The 18,145-nt window shown below is 40.7% G+C and overlaps 1 protein-coding gene across 1 annotated transcript in view; it reads left to right on the top strand.

The window, feature by feature from the left end:
• The first annotated feature begins 13,228 nt into the window (after positions 1-13,228).
• The window catches only part of HHIP (hedgehog interacting protein), a 102,133-nt gene continuing 97,216 nt past the window's right edge, over positions 13,229-18,145 (top strand). The window contains exon 1 of the mRNA XM_081304307.1: positions 13,229-13,515. Coding sequence (XP_081160433.1) covers positions 13,237-13,515 — 279 coding nt within the window. The 5' untranslated portion in view covers positions 13,229-13,236. The remainder of the gene's footprint in view (positions 13,516-18,145) is intronic.

Raw genomic sequence — 18,145 nt, 5'->3', positions numbered from 1 at the left:
TCCATTATTTCATAATTAAGTACCAATTCTGCACACCCTCTGGTCCCATTAGCTCAGTCTTCCAATTCCATCAAAAGAAAAAGTACTAGCAAATTACAGCACTGCAATTGATTCAGATATTATAGGAAACTGACCTTTAGTAAAGGAAAATTCTAGCATGTACTTAAATTACAATTTAAGTCAGTACCACTAAATAAGTATTTCTTTTCAATGTGTTTGAATTGATAAAACACAATTTCTAAAGACACGCAACCTCCAGCCACCACAAGAAAATCTGCATGAGACTCTCCCACCTGAACCCTCACCCACAGACTCCAGTCAATGTTCAGACAGAAAGTCAGTTCAGTGGGGGCATCAGTGGAGCCTGGGAGACTCAAAAACATACTTCAGATTTGGAGCTGGGCAGACAAGACGCTACAGTGATGGCGGCAAATCACAGTATCCACAGCTATGACCAGGTCCAGTAGATACTGCTGAGAAAACATTACACCACGATCCAGACACGATTAGGATTGTAGACACTGAGTATTGCCAACTGTCTGTACAGAAATATATGTCAATACCATCTGCTATTTGGTGCTTCTGTTCTAGCAATACATTTTTTCCCAGCTGAATTAAGTAAGTAAATATCATTTGCATAGTAAAATTATCAAGACAAAATAGGTAGTCTTTAAAAATTGTTCTTATAATGAATTAATTATATAATAATCAAAACAGCTGCAAAGGATTATGAGTGAATTAAATATAAATGGAAGAGTTAAAATAAATCAATTATATAATTAAGTTTCACGTGAATTAAACTGTACGTATTTATATCTACGTAGTAACTTCAAGAGAAAAATGTCATGGGAATGGAGCTTAAAGACAACATAACCTAAGCAAACAATTACTTCTTGTGGCAAATGTATAATTAATGCATTTTGAAATTGGGCTGGGGATGAAGCTCAGTGGTAGAGCATTTGTCTGGCATGCATAAGGTCTCTGGGTTCAATTCCCAGTACCACAAAAATAAGAAATAAATAATTAAGTAAAATATAACTTAGCTTTTTCTCCAAAAATCATCACTTCCTTATCTTATAACCCTCCTCTGAGTTCCTTTCCCTGGAGTCAATATTCTTGGCCTTGAGCATGCCACATTGTCATTGTTGATGTGGTCAAAGACCTCTCAATATGTTCTGCTTCTTAATGGCTTGGATGCCGCCGCTATGAAAGTAATTCTGCAACCTGCCTGTATTTCAGCTGTCAATCAACTTACCCCTGAGTAGCATAAACACTCAACCAACATTTTATAACTTCTCTGCTTCAAGAGGAATTTCCAGATTTGGAGCTGGGCAGACAAGAGATGGAAGATGGAAGGAGAACCTCATCGTTATACAGAATACATGTATGATGTTGCGATGAGATAAAGAAAAAAAAAGTGTGTCACATTAGATTGGATAGAGAGAAATGATGGGAGAGGGGAGGAGTAGGGGGGACAGGAAGGGCAGCAGAATAGAATAGACATTATGATTGCTGTATGTATATAGGTGACTCTATGACCAGTGTGATTCTGCAATCATACCCCAATGATTCAAATGTATGAATTGCCAAGATCATTGTAATGTCATGTGTAGCTAATAAAAAAATAAATTAAAAAAAGAGGAATTTCCAAAAAATTTCAAATGCTTACATATGTAAAGCAAAGAATAGATTGTGGGACCAGATGATAAAGATTTTTACATGACTTTGCTATAGATTTCGGACTTTATTCTGAATTGACTAAATAACCATTGAAGAACTTGAAGCAGAGGAGTCACATGAAATGACTTGTGGTGTATAAACATGCATTTAGTGGGAGTGGGCACAATGGACTGGAATTGAAGAAAAAAATTACAGGCAAGGAGACCTTAGGAAGTTTTTGTGATAAAGCTAGTAAGACGTGATAATCCCCCAATAATGTGCCTAGATGATGATCAGCAATGGCTACTGAAACCACCAAATGAAAGGCTATAGAAATTTTTAAACCAAATTAGTAAAATAATACAAAAAACTATTAAAATAACTTATCATTACCAAAAGGCATACATTAGATGCTTCCCAATATGATGAAACAGAAACCATTCTTGCAAAAATTTAATCGAGCCCCTAGATCTAAATGTGAGTTTACCAAAAATATGAATATAGAAAAACATGTTTAAAGACACCAGGAGGATGCAATCAAATTATTCCCAATTGTAAAAAAATTCTACAGGACAAATGACTTGATTACATCAGGGGAAAAAAAAGGAAAAAAAAAAAAACCAAAGGAGACTCAGAAATGTCTTAATCAAATACAGTGTGTAGATTTTGCTTAGTTACAGATTTGAACTAAACTACTATAAAAAAAAACTTGCAAGAAAACCTAGGGAATGTAAACACTTACTGGACATGTGACTCTATTATTAAGAAATTATTGTGATGATGATAAAGATTTTATACTCAGGTCTTTAAAAAAAAAGTTTGTCTTTTAGAAATACGTACTGAGGATTTTACCAATGAAATGATAGGACAACATCTGGAACTTATTTTAGACTAACTCAGTGGAGGTGTGAAGTAAGGGAAGAATATAAATTAGACAAGACTAGCCAAATGTCAGTAATTGGTTAAGGTGAGGAACATGTACATTTTACTATGCATAAAATTTTCTGTAGTAAAAAATTTATTGATAGTTAAATAAAAGAAGCAATAGATGAGATGATGGAAAGAAATGAATAATTCTGAGCCATACTCAAGAGGTATTATAGACAGGACATAACGGCCAATTATATGTGGAATGGGAAGTGACAATGGCTCCTGAATTTTGGGGTTGATGGTTAGAAATATAGAAGCACTGCTCATCAAGACACAAGGTTCATTTGGGGCAGCAGATTCAGAAGTGAAGACAAGTGCAGTTTGGGGTATGTGAGTTTGAAACACTGGCTGGCTATCAAATGGAAATGTCCAAAAGGCACACTAAGAAGAGGAGGAGGTCAAAGATAGAAATCTGGGGAGTGGAAACCTGTAAAGGAATGTAGAGCACACACCTACAATCCCAGCTACTTGGGAGGCTGAGGCAGGAGGATCATGGAGCTTGAGGCCAGTCTTAGAAACTAAGCAAGACTATATCTAAAAATAAAAAGCGGGATTTAGCTCAGTGTTAAAGTGCCCCGGGCTTTAATCCTCATTATGAGGGGGGTAGGGACACGTGCAAAGCAAGAGAGGGAGAGGGAGGGAGGAAGGAAAGAAGGAAGGAAGGGGGACTGTTCCGCCGAGAGGAAGTGAAGATTGAGATATTGTATCCAAATAAATAAGAGTAAACCCAACTGAGATTGAAGTTATTGAAAGAAGAGCAAACACAATTTCAAGGAAAGGAAATTGTCAAGCATCAAAGAACAAAATGAAAGTTTCAGAAAAAATAACCTTCAGCTCTAGCAACCAACAATTGATGCCATTTGGAGATTACGAAAAGAGCACAGTCCTCTTGTTCCTGGGATCCCATTAGAATAAGATATGACAATTTAAAACGGCGGCGGGGGGGGGGGGCACACAGTAGTGAAAAAAACAAAAGATAATTTATCAGTGGATAAACCTCAACACCTTTCTAGAAGGTGGAAAGTGGGTGGGAGATTGGAGCTCAATGATGCAGAATATGAAGACACAGTCCAGAATAAATACGGAGGGACTGCAGCCCAGAGGGAGCCATCTGCCTTTCAACAGGCAGAAGAGGCAAGGATGCTGGGTGTGGCGCATAGCAAATACGGAGGAGGACTGAAGCCTGTCCGCGGACTTGCCCTTCTCACAGCAACAAGGTTTACCTTCTAGGAGAACATAATCGGATTTTCGGTATATTTTCTAAATAAATTCAACGTGTTGTCTAGCACAATCAGAAGAAGAAGCTGCTGGTGTTGGAGCACCAGGAAAATCACATCCTGGGCACCATGGGTCCCCAAGGTCACGGTGGAGCCTGGAAGAAGACCTGAGTTTGACTTTAGAAACAAAAGGCGGCAGGCAGAGTTAAAAGATCCCCATAGGAAATGGGGACCTGGAGTCGTGACCATTGTTCCTCATGGAGGGCACCAGTGGGAAAAGGCTGAAATAAATCCACACCAACTTTTTGTGAAGCTGTTGAGTAAGGAAGCTAGGCCCAAGGAAAGACATGAATACGAACTGACAATTAATAAATGGAAATGAATCATCCACTGGACGGTTACATCCTAGATGTATGAAAGAAGTTAAATTGGTTGTCAAAAACTTTCCCACAGACACAAAAGTGAAACTGTTTAAGACTTCTGCTTCCAGCCAAGATGGAGTAACAGGAACCGGATCTACCACCCCAGCCCAAACTATCAACCCGTTAATATTGTAATATAATGATGGGAACTGAAAAACTGGGCTCAGCTTTTAGGTCTTGCACATCAAGTAAATAAGACAGGACACTGATCCCTGAGAGAGGGAAAGCAAAGAGGGTGAGTTGAAGACTGTCCTAGCCCTCGGTACCTATTTTCCTACAGGAAGAAGGAATCCAGGGAGGGAAAGCCAAACAGCCCAGCAACGACCTTGAATAAGGAGAAAAGCATGGAGTCCAGAGAGGCCATAGAAACTGTAATTCAAAAGGAGAAGGGACAGCTGCCCAGGGCAAGAGCCGAGGAGAGCCACAGAGGAAACCCCCAAGTCTTCCACTGACTATTTAATAGAAGACACATATGGGGAAATTGCCTAAGAAAATGGAAAGAGCCAATTGGAAGGAGAAGGACCTTAGATCTCACATAGGTCTAAGAAAAGTTCCTCATAATCAAGGAAAATTCGACAGTGTATCCAGGATGAGAAAATTAGCCTTGGGTTAAAAGTGATTCTGGTTTTGCAAAATTTAATCACAAACGCGAAAGATCCGACTTTTAGAAAATAATTTAACTGCATTTCAGAATAAAGCTCAAAAATATTTATTGTAGACAGGCATAGTGGCACACATCTATAATCCCAGCAGCTTGGGAAACTGAGGCAAGAGTTCAAAACTAGCTTCAGCAACTTAGCGAGGCCTAAGGTAACTTAACAAGACCTGTCTCAAAATAGCGGGGGGGGAAAAAGGGCTGGGATGTTTCTCAATGGTTAAGCATCCCTCAGTTTAATCTCTGGTACCAAAATAAAATAAAATATTTATTGGAAACTATGTCAAACATTCTACAAGGGTAATTACAAAGTTTGGAATCTGCCTTAATTAATTTGGGCTACTATAATGACTATGGAAATGAATCACCCACTGCACAGTTACATGCTAGATGTATGAAAGAAATTAATTGGTTGTCAAAAACCTTCCTATACACAAAAAAAATGATACTGTTTAAGACTTAAACAATTAACATTTATTTCTCACAGTTCTGGAAGCTAGAGAGTCCCAGGTCAGGGTGCCAGCATGGTCGGGCCCTGGGGAGGGTCCTCTAACAGAATGCAGGTAGTCCACCTCTTCCTGGATCCTCACATGGCACAAGAAGCATGAGAGAGCTCTCAGGGGAATCATTTCATAAAGGCTCCAGCTCCATGACCTGATGACCTCCTAAAAGTCCTACCTCGTGACACCCCCATCACATTAGGGGCTAGGGTTTCAATATATGAATTTTGTGGCTTCACATTTGGTCCATAACAGAATCCCAACACAAAAAAATAGCAGACATGCAAAGAAGCAGGAAAATATGAACCACAGTTAGGAGGAAAAAAATCAAAAAGAATGAGTTCACGACAACATTAAAATAGTTATTAAAACCATGCACTCCATATGTCCAAGAATGTTCAAGAATGTAGAGGAAAGACTAATCTGGTAAAGGACTGACTTCAAGGAGTTAAAGAGACCCAAACTTTTTGAGATAAAAATTCAATACCTGAAAGGGAATAAAAAATAAAAAATAAGAAATAAAACCTGGATGGGATAAACAGTAGTTTATAATTAACCTGGGAGTCATAAAAAAAAAATCTAAAATAGCATACAGAGAGAACCTGAAACCAATTGATAAAGAAAAAATATGAAAAGCAACTAGAGTATAAAGGAATTATATACAGAGGAACAAAATAAGAGTAATTTCCCCCTGGAAAATGTAATTAAGGAGACAGTGGAGCTATCTCAAAAATATTTAAGGTATAGATGCTCCTCAATTTATATCATAATAAATCCACTATAAGTTAGAAATATCATAAATCAAAAATTCTCTTAATGCATCTAACCTACTGAACATCATAGTTCAGCAACACAGTACATATAGAGAGTCAGTTCCTTCCCCTTGTGATCACATGGGTGATTGGGAGCTGTAGGTCACTTCTGCTGCCCAGTATCACACAAGAGCATTCTTCTGCATGTTCTAGACATAGAGGAAAGATCAAAATTAAAAATCCAGTCTACAGTTGCTACTGAAACACTTTTACACCACTGGAAAGTTGAACAGTCATCTTTCCAACCATGGTAAGTCAGGAATAATCTATACTGATTAAAAAAAAAACTGTCAACTTAAAGCTCTACACCCAGTAAAAATGTCTCTCAAAAGTAAAGATATTTTTTAGACACAAAAAAATGAAAATAAGATCATCACCCACAAACCTGTATTATAAGAACTGTTATCACGGCAGGAGGAAAATCACACTAGATAGAAATGAATGGAAAGCATCAAAAATAATGAGCATATTGGTAACAGACTTTTATTCTTGTCTTAAAATCTCTCTAAAAGATAAATATATATCTAAAAAAGGAAATATCAATTCACATTGAAGTTTGTAACATAGGTAATACATATGTGCAAAGGGTACGAGAGAGAGGTGAAGACCATTGGCTCTTCAGACATTTGGCTTTTAAATCTGTGGACGCTGCAGATCAATGGCAGATCAGTAATATTAGAAAAAAAGACTGCATCTGCTCTCAACATGTACAGATATTTGTCCCTTCTCATTATTCCCTAAACAAAATAACAACTAGTTACATAGCATTTACATTGTTATAGCTATTATAAGTAATCTAGAAGAGAGGGAGAAAAAGTATAACACAGGGCGGGGTAGTAATCTAGAAGTCGTTTAAAGTACAGGGGAGGAAGTGCATAGATTACATGCAAATAGTATGCCAATTTCAATAAGCATTTGGTATGATTGCAGGTGGTCTTGGAACCAAGCTCCCACAGATACCAAAGGACAACTGTACACTGCTTTAAAGTTCTTATAATAAAGTGATATGATATTAACTATAATACAATATAATGTTGACCTCTTGAAATAAGAGCTAATAAGCCAATAATATAATGGAATAATAGAAATATTTAATTAATCAAAAAGTAGAGAAAAGAGACGTGAACAAAGAATAGATAAGACAAAACAGAAAACAAATAGGTGATTTTAAACTATCTCAATCATCACATCAAATGTAAAGGGTATACACATCTCAACTAAAAGTCATAGCATATTACTTTGGCAAAAACAAGTGAAACCCAACCATATGATGCCTATAATAAATATACTTTAAATATACAGACAGAAACAGGATAAAAGTTAAAGGATGGGAAAAGATACACCATGTTAGTGCTAATCAAAAGACAGTGGGATTGGTTAAATGAGTAGCAGGCAGAGGAGTTCAGAACAAAACATATTGCTAGGGATAGAGAAAGATTTCATAATGGCAAAAGGGTCGAGTTGTCACAAAGACATAACAACCCTAAACATTCATGCACCTAAAAGCAAAGCTTCAAAATATACTAAGCAAAAATGGGCAGATCTGCAAGAAACAGAAAATCCGCCATATATTAGTTATCAGTATCCTTTCTGCAATAACGGATAGAATGAACAGACAGAAAGTCAATCTAAGGGACAACTTGGACCACATTATCTACCAAAGTGACCTGACCCTTCAGTACCCTCCACTCCACAACAGCAAAACATTCTTTTGTTCATAAAATGCTTGCCAAGACAGACAATTTTCCTGCCCATAAAAAGGTCTCAAAATTTAAAAATTCAATGCATATGGAGTATACTCTCTGACTGCAATGGAACCGAGTTAGAATTAACAACAGAAGATCCCCAAGCATCTAGAAAGCCCACTTCTCAATAACCTCTGGGTCAAAGAACTTGGGGGTGGGGACTGCTAGAAAGTATTTTGAACTGAATGAAAACAAACAGGCAAAACATTTCAAATTGGTGGGAAGTGGCCAAGGCAGAACAAAGGAGAAAATACCTACATTAAAAAATTTAATTAATTAATTAATTAAAAGGCTAGCGGGCACTCCTATGATGGACTTCTTTTCACCATCTCAGGGGATCAGCACCAATGGGCAGCAACCACATCTCCAGAGCTGGTGCAAGTTTCTGGGTCCTGTCAACACTAACTCTCCCCCAGCTGCCCCAAGCCTGGGCATGCAACAGCCTCAGGAATTCCTCTTTAGCGTTCCCTTTTAGCTCTTGTAGTTCTTGGACATCCATTTAGCCAATTCCTTACATTTAATTCACTTTGTGAAAATAGTTAAGAGTTTATTTCTGATAAGATCCCTGACCTACTTATTCAATAAGAGTTTAAGTCCGTAACTGCTCACAAGATCTGGGCCCTGGTTACTTCTCTGCCCTCCTTCTTGTCATTTTCTCAGTCACCTGTTCCCCTCAGTCACATAGGCCTCTTTGATAACTCTTGAACACAACAAGAGTGCTGGTGTGTTCATAGCTTTAACTTGCCATTCCCTGTGCGCAGATACCTGCATCCTCAGGGCTTGCTGCTTCGTGTATGACCAATCACTCACTCAGTAGACACCTTTCCTGTGTCTGTGAAATAACTATTTCTCTCAACTGCTGCACCCTCTTCCTCATGATTCCTTTGGTCCATGCATTGAATGCCATGTATGGTCCACAGCTATTTGTTCTCTATTTCCCCCATGAGAACAAGCTCCAAGAGAAGTTTGCTTATTGCTGTGTCCCCAGAGCAGTGTCTGGCACACAGAAGTGCCAACTTCAGAAAGACATATTAACCAGTAGCTCCAACCACTGTGTCAGTGCCCTTGAACTATAACCAATCTTCAATTTTTAAAAGATGTGGATTTATTCTTCGCCTCTGTCGGCCGAACTTCCTCTGTGGAATCACACAGTCTCCCAAACTTCCTTAGTGGCAATACTGTGAATTTTGGTCTCTGGCCTCTTTTTTTTAGTTATCTATTTTATTCTGCACTTTTGTTCTCTTAAATGTGCCAAATTCTGTTCTCAATTCAAATGCTTCTCTACTTTAAATGGCAAGGTGAAGTCACTTCATGAACTCTGAAGCACCCTTGGGGTTCAGTTGAAATGTCTTTTCCCCAGAGAGGCTCTTTCCAGTCACTTAATCTTGGGATGGATGTGATTTGTTGTCCTTCATCTTGGCATTTCTTTCAAAGCACTTATTATAATTTACAGCTATAAATTTATTTGTGACCTTATCATTTGTCTTCCTTACTAGATGATTAACTACCTGGAGGCTGAGTGTTTGTATCATTTTCCATAACTGTATACATACTGCTTAGCATAGGGGACTGTTGAAATGGAATTAAATAATACATATTTCTGTGAAGGCCAGAAATCCATATATTAAACTGATTCCAAAACCCCAAATAGTTTTCTTTTAAACATTTAGCAATTTAAGTTGGCCTAACTTCTTTTTTCAAAGTTGTCCTACCTTCTGATGATAGAAATATATGTCCAAATATATATACATAGACACATATATACAAAATTCACTTGCATATTTTGAGTTTTACTTATGAAATTCATTTTCAATTTAAATCAAATATCTCATCTTTCACAATAAACCTAATTTGTACTTGAGAATTACTTATTCATTCAAAGTAAGGAATATAATACTGGATAGGACTCAGGTTAGGGGCAGAATAGCCAGAGTGGGCACTAGCCCATATAGATGCCTTGGTGCAAATTAGAAAAAGAGCCACATTGTCTGGGAAGACACAGTAACACCCCAATACACAATGACCAGTGAGTGGGAGGACCACTCCAGGTGGCAGTTCTGGAGGAGGCTGCTCAATGATGGTGCGAGCAGAAGACAGTGACCTGGCCACCCTTCTGCAGCTCCACTCCTTGCTAAAAAGGGTTGACTTGATTCATCTGGATGAGTTTGGTCAGAATGGTGTTCCTTCTATTTCTGGTGGTTTAGCTGAAGAGAGAGAGAACTCCCTGATCGAAGATCATTTTTCATGTCCAAGTGTATGGATGGTTATCCTTTCTTGCTGCAGTGTCCAAGTGGGCTCTCAAGGTTAACAGTCGGAAATAACCCAGTGTTGATTCTTGATTCCTAAGAAATCATACTATTGATCTGGATATGGGTGAGATTTGTAGTGTTCTCCCTGGGGGGAAAAATCAGAAGTTAGTCTACTTGTATCACTGCTTAGTGACTATGTGGAAATTATATCAGTGTCCTAAGAATTAGTTCAGCTACCTCCTTAGTGCCCTGATTACTGACTTTCATAATGAACAGTAGACAGGGTCAATTTTAGATCCATATGTCAAGAAAGAACCAGCATGTCTTATTTCAGTAATCTTTTAGAAATGCTGTATATCTTGAAACTTAGGGCCATAGGTTATAACAGATACATCATTTTTAAAAACCAATATTAATATACTTTAAGTGTCCTTAGTCTTGAAGTATAAACCATAAGGAGGACCTGTTTCCAAAGTACTTAGATGAATTCATCACTTAGATCAGGAGCTGGAACCACTGAAATATGATTTTATAAGAATCTTCATTTTGGAAAAAGAACACAAATCTCATATTTGGACATAAAGCCTTAAAGAGTGAAAAGTATCTTAGATCAGGTTCTTGGTTCCTGATTTTTAGATTTCCTAATTAGATGAAATTGTGCAAGTGATTTAACTTTGATGGGATTCAGCTCAAGATCTACTAAATAAAAGAGTTTAAAGTCTTAAAGTCCTTATAGCTGATTTATTTTATATTTAAAGTTCTCCAAGCAGGCAGACAGTCAAATAAAACAGTCTATGGGATCCAAAGTAGCATTTACAGTCACATGTATACAGATATATACAACAGTTCCTGGCAGAAATGTTAAGAATGTCTTAAGGGCCTTACCTTTAGCAGAGGACTGGGCCAAACGTCCCAGAAGGTTCTTTTCAGTTATTGTAATCGGTCAGTTCTTTTGGTAAATACTTAGCTCTAATCATAAACCCAGGTCCAGAAAGTAAAAGGGACAGAAGGCTAACCTAGCCACTGCCACCACTTGAGTAATCAGTTTAATCAGCTAACTATGTCAACCATCACCAACTTTTACATGAGCTTGGTGAAATCAGTGTCAGAGAAATGAAGCAAATCCAAATATGGTGAACGTTCCTCCATTGCCAAAATGGGAAATTGTCTTATCTCCTCATCAAAACCCATCCACCAGAAAATCAATTCCCCTGTTAAACACCTAAACGGGCAAAAAGCACATTCTGTGTAACCCGATAGAGACTCGTTCTGATGCCAACTTGGAGGGATCCAATGAACATCAAGTCACTGCCCTCGACAACGGAGACTTTCTTTCTTTTTTTTTTTTTTAATAAACACTTCCTTTACACAGACTTTGTCTAGTTGGGGGAAAGGTTAATTTATTTGTATACACGGGGATATGGAGGGCAGCGCTTCTGGACGCCCACACACCTGCAACTAATTCTTCCTCCAGAACTAACACATCTGTATTTACACGCCGGGGGACCCAGGGGGAGTGGTGTGTGTGTGTGTGTGTGTGTGTGTGTGTGTGTGTGTGAGATATTTAGAATGCACGCTGATTCCACAACGACCTTCTTTATGCCCACCTAGAGCAGCGGAACCTGAATTCCGGGTCCTGAGTCTGCGAAGCAAGGAGGTTTGCTTCCTGGACATGTGTGGGGTCCTCCAAAGAGGAGCTTGTGGCCAACCTGCCCAGACCGCGGCAAACCCTGCGGGAGGTAGGCGCTGGCTCAACCTGCTCCCCGAAACCCCACCCCAGCCTATGCCACGTTCACACGTCTGTGCCACCTTAATAGATTGAGGGCTTTGGGAGAGGATGAGTGACCCTTTTCCCAAAGTCTCCAAACTAAACTCAACTTGACTCAGAAGTCCGCAGCATTTGGGACCCACACCCCAAACACCCCGCGCGCGCTCCTCGGCGCTTGGAAATGAGCTCCCAAGGATCTCTGGGGACCTGGGGATGCCGGTGCGGGCTGGGGGAGGGAAAGGAGCCAAAAGGCTCCCCGCCGCCCGCTCTGCCGCCTTAGTTCATCCTCCCCCGGGCTTGGGGGCGGGCCGGGGTCGGGGAGCCCTGGAAGGGGCCCCACTCTTACTCACTTTCTCTGGGAGCCTCAGCCCGGGAGGTGCGGAGGGGCTGCGGACCGGAGCGAGGAGCGCGGCCGCCGGGCAGCCTCTGGGTTGCGCCCTCGCCCCCGGCCGGTCGGGCTGGGTGCCTCGGCCCGGCCGCCCCCACTCGGGCGCAGCGGAGAGGCGGGCGCGCTAGGTCCCGCGCCCTCAAGGCTGGCTCCGCCGGCTCCGCCGCCCTCCCCCTCTGTCCGCCGCGGCCCGCCGCCCCTCCCAGCCGCAGCCAGAGGCCGCCGGGGCCGGGGACGCGCTCGCCCCGGGGCCGCCCCCTCCCCTCTCCCCCACCCGGGCGGGGGCGCGCGAGAAGTGGTGACGTCAAGGGGCGCGCGGTGGCAGCACCTCCCCGCGCGCTAGTTAAAAAGAAGAAGAAAAGAGGGAGCGAAACATGAGAGGCTGTGTGAGAAGCTGCAGCCGCCGGCAGAGGAGACCTCAGCATCATCTAGAGCCCAGCGCTGGCCCTGCCTCCGCCTGCCCCGCCGCCACCGCCGACGTTTCTGTTCCTGCTACTGTCTCACCTAAACAACTCCCGTTACACGGACAAGTGAACTTCTGTGGCCGTCTCCTCTTCTTCCTCCTCCTTTTCCAACTCCTTCTCCTCCCACGTCCCAGCTGCAGCGGAAAGCCCCTAACCCAACTGACACTGGCACAGCCGCAAACGGTGTCATCTGCACAACTTTATCTCGCTCCTGCGGTTCCCCCGAGGCATTGGACCCATCGCCCCGACTTTTCTTTTTTGCAAAGTTGCATCGCTTTACGTATTTTCGCCCCGGCCACTTTCCTCAGCCTCTCCAGTGTCCCGCCGCCCCGTAGCCTCCTCCTGGAGCTGCGCCCTAGTGCCCCTGCTGGGCAGTGGCGTTACCCCCCACCCTCGCGCGCCCAGCCCCTGCCGCTCACGGCAGACGATGCTGAAGATGCTCTCCTTTAAGCTGCTACTGCTGGCCGTGGCTCTGGGCTTCTTTGAAGGAGATGCTAAGTTTGGGGAAAGGAGCGACGGGAGCGGAGCCAGGAGGAGAAGGTGCCTGAATGGGAACCCCCCAAAGCGCCTGAAAAGGAGAGACCGGCGGATGATGTCCCAGCTGGAGCTGCTGAATGGGGGAGAGATGCTGTGCGGTGGCTTCTACCCTCGGCTGTCCTGCTGCTTGCGGAGTGACAGCCCGGGGCTGGGGCGCCTGGAGAACAAGGTAGGGACTCGCCCGCCTCACGGATGCGAACTTGGCATAAGGCTGGGTGGGGTTCCCTGTGGCTCTGGCGATGCTGGTCGCTGTAAGAAGTGCAAAACTTGTTGGGGGAGTTCTGCTGATAACTTGTTTAAAGCGCTAACGTGATTCCGTTGTGTGATCCTCTGGGGTGCGCAGATAGCTCTCCCGCCCCCAGAGCCCGCGGTCGGGATGCTGTGCAAACTTGTCTGTCTCAGAAAAGAAACGCTTCTGTGGTACCCTCATCCCGTGCCGGGTAAATATTTTAAAAGAATCGCGATTAACAGTGTATTTTGGATCAAATCGGGTATTGGCTGCGGTGAAACTGTAAATTAAGGTGGCTGTGGTTTCCGGTTTATTTTTCTAGGGAAAAAGATTTGTGCAGTTTTCTCCACGTGCTCGATTAGAGGGAGGATTGAATCGTAAAGGATGTTGAAGCATGGTTTGGTTTATGATCCTCAGCCCCGTCGGGGTGGGGGGGTGTCTTGCATTACAATAGTTAAGCCAGCGGAAAGGAACTCCTGATACCTCCGGTAGAGAACCCGAAAAACTGGCGAGTGATTTTGCTGGGTCGTGTTTATCACATAAAACTGATACGATTCTCTGTCATTTTGTAACCTTATATATTCAGGCTTGCCGTGGTGGTGAGTCGTCTAGGAAGACCTCTAGGAACTTGTTTTAGGGGCGATGGTGTTTATGATTCCCTTATGTTGATAAATGTTAACCAAATAGGAACATAGTGTCGGTCGAGTGCAAAGCCATGCTTATTTTTGAGTTTGCAATCTCTTTCCTCCCTTGGGATGCAGTAATGTGTGCTATGCACTGTACAGACTGCTGGATCACGTCATTAACAATCACTGCACGTGAAATAAACAATCAGGTGTCTTTGCTCCCCCTCCCGTTCCCCATTTTAGGTTTAATTAAGAATTCCTCTGTTACAACACTGCAGTTGTCAAGGTCTGAGAGACTCTTGGAAAACTTGTGCTTCAGTCTTGCTGGCCCAGGCATTAAAAAAAAAAAAAAAAAAAACCAGGCTGAATCTAATTTTTATGCTCAGTTCACGGTAGATTTCACTCTATTCTCATGTAAACAGCTCCTACGAATCAACATATGTGTCTGGGTGGTATCTCTCACTTTGTTTTGTAACAAAAAGCCATATTGCATCATTTAATTTGCTCAAGTCATGCAAATAGGAAAAAATCAATAGGACAAAAAGGGGTCGACTTATCCTCCTCCCCACTAAACTGCTGCCCACACACAGAGTCCTGTTGCTTATGGCAAAAGAATAACAACAACACCATTGTATTTGTTAGTTGGTTCACTAATGGGTGAAACTAGAGAACATCATTCTCTTTCAGTCCCCAGCTCTGTCCAAATGTTCATGCCTTTTGAGGGAGCATTTGTCCAACTCCTTCTATTCCCAGATGAGTGAGAACTGTCTTGCTGCAGGTTTTCAGCTGCAACTCACTCTTTATTCTTACCATATGCAGCAGTAGTCTGAGATTCAGGGAATAGATATTCCAGCATTTTTTTTCAAAACAATGTCATTAAGCTCCAGTGTTATAATTGAGTTAAGTTGCAAAACAGCTACATTCAGATTATCTTAAAGGTTTTACCAGGAGCCCCAAGGAACCAGAAACTCAAAGAAAGGTTTAGAAACATTTGCCATGAAGTGTCCCTGTGTACAATCTGGGCTATGAGTATACAGATGATGTAGAGACCCCTGCAATATTGACTTCTCCCAGGAACATAGTGCAATGAAAACTCTGTTCTTAACTAAATATAGTGGAGTGAAGGGGAGGGGAGGAGGGACCAGGGGAATTACAACCCTTAAGAGAAGCTGTATAAATTTTTTTTTAAAAGAAATCATCCTTTAGGAAGCAATCTGCCACGTTAGCTATCCACATTCCTTTCTTCCTCTCATGTTCCCAATCTTCAACAAACCCCTACTCATTTGGAAAATGTGTCTGAATTATTAAATTGGGCACACTGGTCTTTGCTGGTTCCATTACAAGTGGTTTATAAACCAACAGTACTCAAATTGTTCAAACCAGAGATTTGATATAGCTATGCATATGCATTCTTGACCTATGTTAGTTCTCAAATTTTAATAGTTTTTAAAACATGTTATTTTATAATAAACTTCAGTGTTTCCTTTTTCCCCCATAAGCCTTCCTGGATTATAATATATGTTAGGGTCTTATTTCATAATGTGTATACAGGAGAGATGATGGCTATTCAAAAGGGCCCTTTTTTGTTTAGGAGAGAAAAAAATATATTTCCCCAGGAAAGATTTCTGCAGTTTTTCAAGAAACTACAGTAGTAGCTTTTTTCCTAAGGGAAAAAATTTCTTTGACAAATAGATAGTAAGAAACTAGGTAGGAATATTAAACATGCTTAGCTCTGCAATTAAATCTAGTTTCTACACTAACAGTTTTTCTTTCTTTTTTTTTTTTTTTTTGCCTTTACGGGTACATTATTATTATTATTTCTTTTTTTATTGTTGGTCGTTCAAAACATTACATAGTTCTTGATATATCATATTTCACAGTTTGATTCAAGTGGGTTATGAACTCCCATTTTTACCCCATATACAGATTGCTGAATCACATCATTTGCATTAAAAAATGACAAAATCATAGAATTTGGAGGGAAATGGATGGCATTAGAGCAGATTATGCTAAGTGAAGCTAGCCAATCCCTAAAAAACAAATACCAAATGTCTTCTTTGATATAAGGGGAGTAACTAAGGACAGAGTAGGGACGAAGAGCATGAGAAGAAGATTAACACTAACAGTTTTTCTTTAATGAACTAGCATTGAGTTCATTTCCTTAGCCATGATACTGTGTTTTTGTATTTTAATTCCTGTACACTATAATAACGTCATGTATTGTAATGAGGTTGTAAACTGCCTTTCAAATAAGTACTGCCAAAATTTAGGAAGTTATATTGTCTCAGGAATATTTTTGCAGTTCCTAAATACAACATGCTAAAAAGATCTAATTTCCATTAGCCAAATTAAACCCGGACCAAATGAGTTGCCCCCATTTCTAAAACTTAACTTGTAGCCACAGAGCATAGAAGCTCTCTCTACCTTGGGTGGTTTCACAGCCAAAGCTGTCAAGGAATGGGTGAAAAGTAATTGTTTTCAAGTGTGCCCTTTTACAATCATTTGTTTGCTCTGGCTCTTTCAGGGACAAAGGCTATTGTTGAACACATCCAACTAAACAAATAACTCATCCTGGGGTCCCTTTAACAGCTGCCTTAGTACAATGATCTATTTACATATTAGCCTAAAATTGAAACTGAACTCTTTAATGACATAATCCAGCAATATAGTCCAGAGACGCAAGTGTTCTATGGAACAGCTGAACAACCTTGTAGGCATATGATTTTTAGAAATAACTTTTTGTGTAACCAAGTGATCTTAAGGCGACATTTTAATATACTGTCATTATTTTCTCCTTTTGTCCTTTTCTGGAACCCACGTGGGTGTCTTTTTTACCCTCTTTGTTTAGTTACTTGATAAATAAGGAGAAATACAGAAGGTCTCTGTCACGGTTTTACTGTTTGTTGATAAGCTATAGTTGTAGGCCACACTCGACCCTGTATTCCAGGAGTTATCTTAACTTTCTTATATGGATTTCACTTTCATGTGGCCCAAGATTAAAAGGATGACCTGCCAGATGTTACAAATTAGTCAGTCACTGCCACACTCATTACTGGGCATGCTGCAATAATGTATCAAAGTTTTAACATGATTTCTTCCAAAGTATATTCAGTTTAAACCACTATAAATTAGATGGTTTTGTATATGGCTTTAAAAAATTGAAACAGGAAATTAGCTTAAAATTCTTCTGAAGATGGATTGTATTGTCAGAAAGTTAAGGACCTGGATGAACATAGATATACAGGCAAAAATAAATAAATAAAAAAGGAAAAGAAAAAAAAATCACCCTACCATACCCACACCAGTACTCATCTGTCTAAACCAGAGTAGTGGCTTTGGCTGAGTCAGTTTAATTGACTTCAGTAAGACTATTGCAATGTTCATTGAAACCCAAGCCAGAATGATGGCTCTATCTATCTTCAAATAGGTATTTACACTGCAGACCTCACACAGAGCAAAATGTTACCATCCTGCTGGGCCGGAACAGCATGAAACTTTAAAAAGAATAATATTATACTCGATTTCAGATAATTTATTGAATCCTATTTCTGCAACTTTTGAAGAGGGATCTTGTGGCCAGGACACATTCCAAAAATTGGAAAGACAAAATTCTTTAGACACTTAAAATCAAGCTCTTCCTGGATAGCCTCTAGGAGAGTATTTGGGGACCATTTTGTTTCAACTATAAAAAAAAGGGAAGCATTCATATTCTTCATAAAACCAAGAGTAATTACAACCCAGTTTTTCATCCAGTAAAAAAGGTGGCTTCAGCATCCTGTAGTTGTTTTGTTCTTTCACTGCTAGATGATAAACAAGCAAAACCAAGCTGAGCACAATTAATATGGAATAGATCTGGTGAGGTCCGCCAGAGTATGGACAATAAAAGACATTTAAAACATTCTTGGAATGCAAATTCTAAGTGTCTGGTGTATGTTTCCCTTTAG

Source organism: Spermophilus citellus (genome assembly GCF_964194105.1).
Source record: "Spermophilus citellus genome assembly, chromosome: 8".
In the NCBI taxonomy this organism is placed as follows: Eukaryota; Metazoa; Chordata; class Mammalia; order Rodentia; family Sciuridae; genus Spermophilus; species Spermophilus citellus.
The sequence above is the reverse complement of the archived record's forward strand: the minus strand, read 5'-3'. Positions and strand labels throughout refer to the sequence as shown.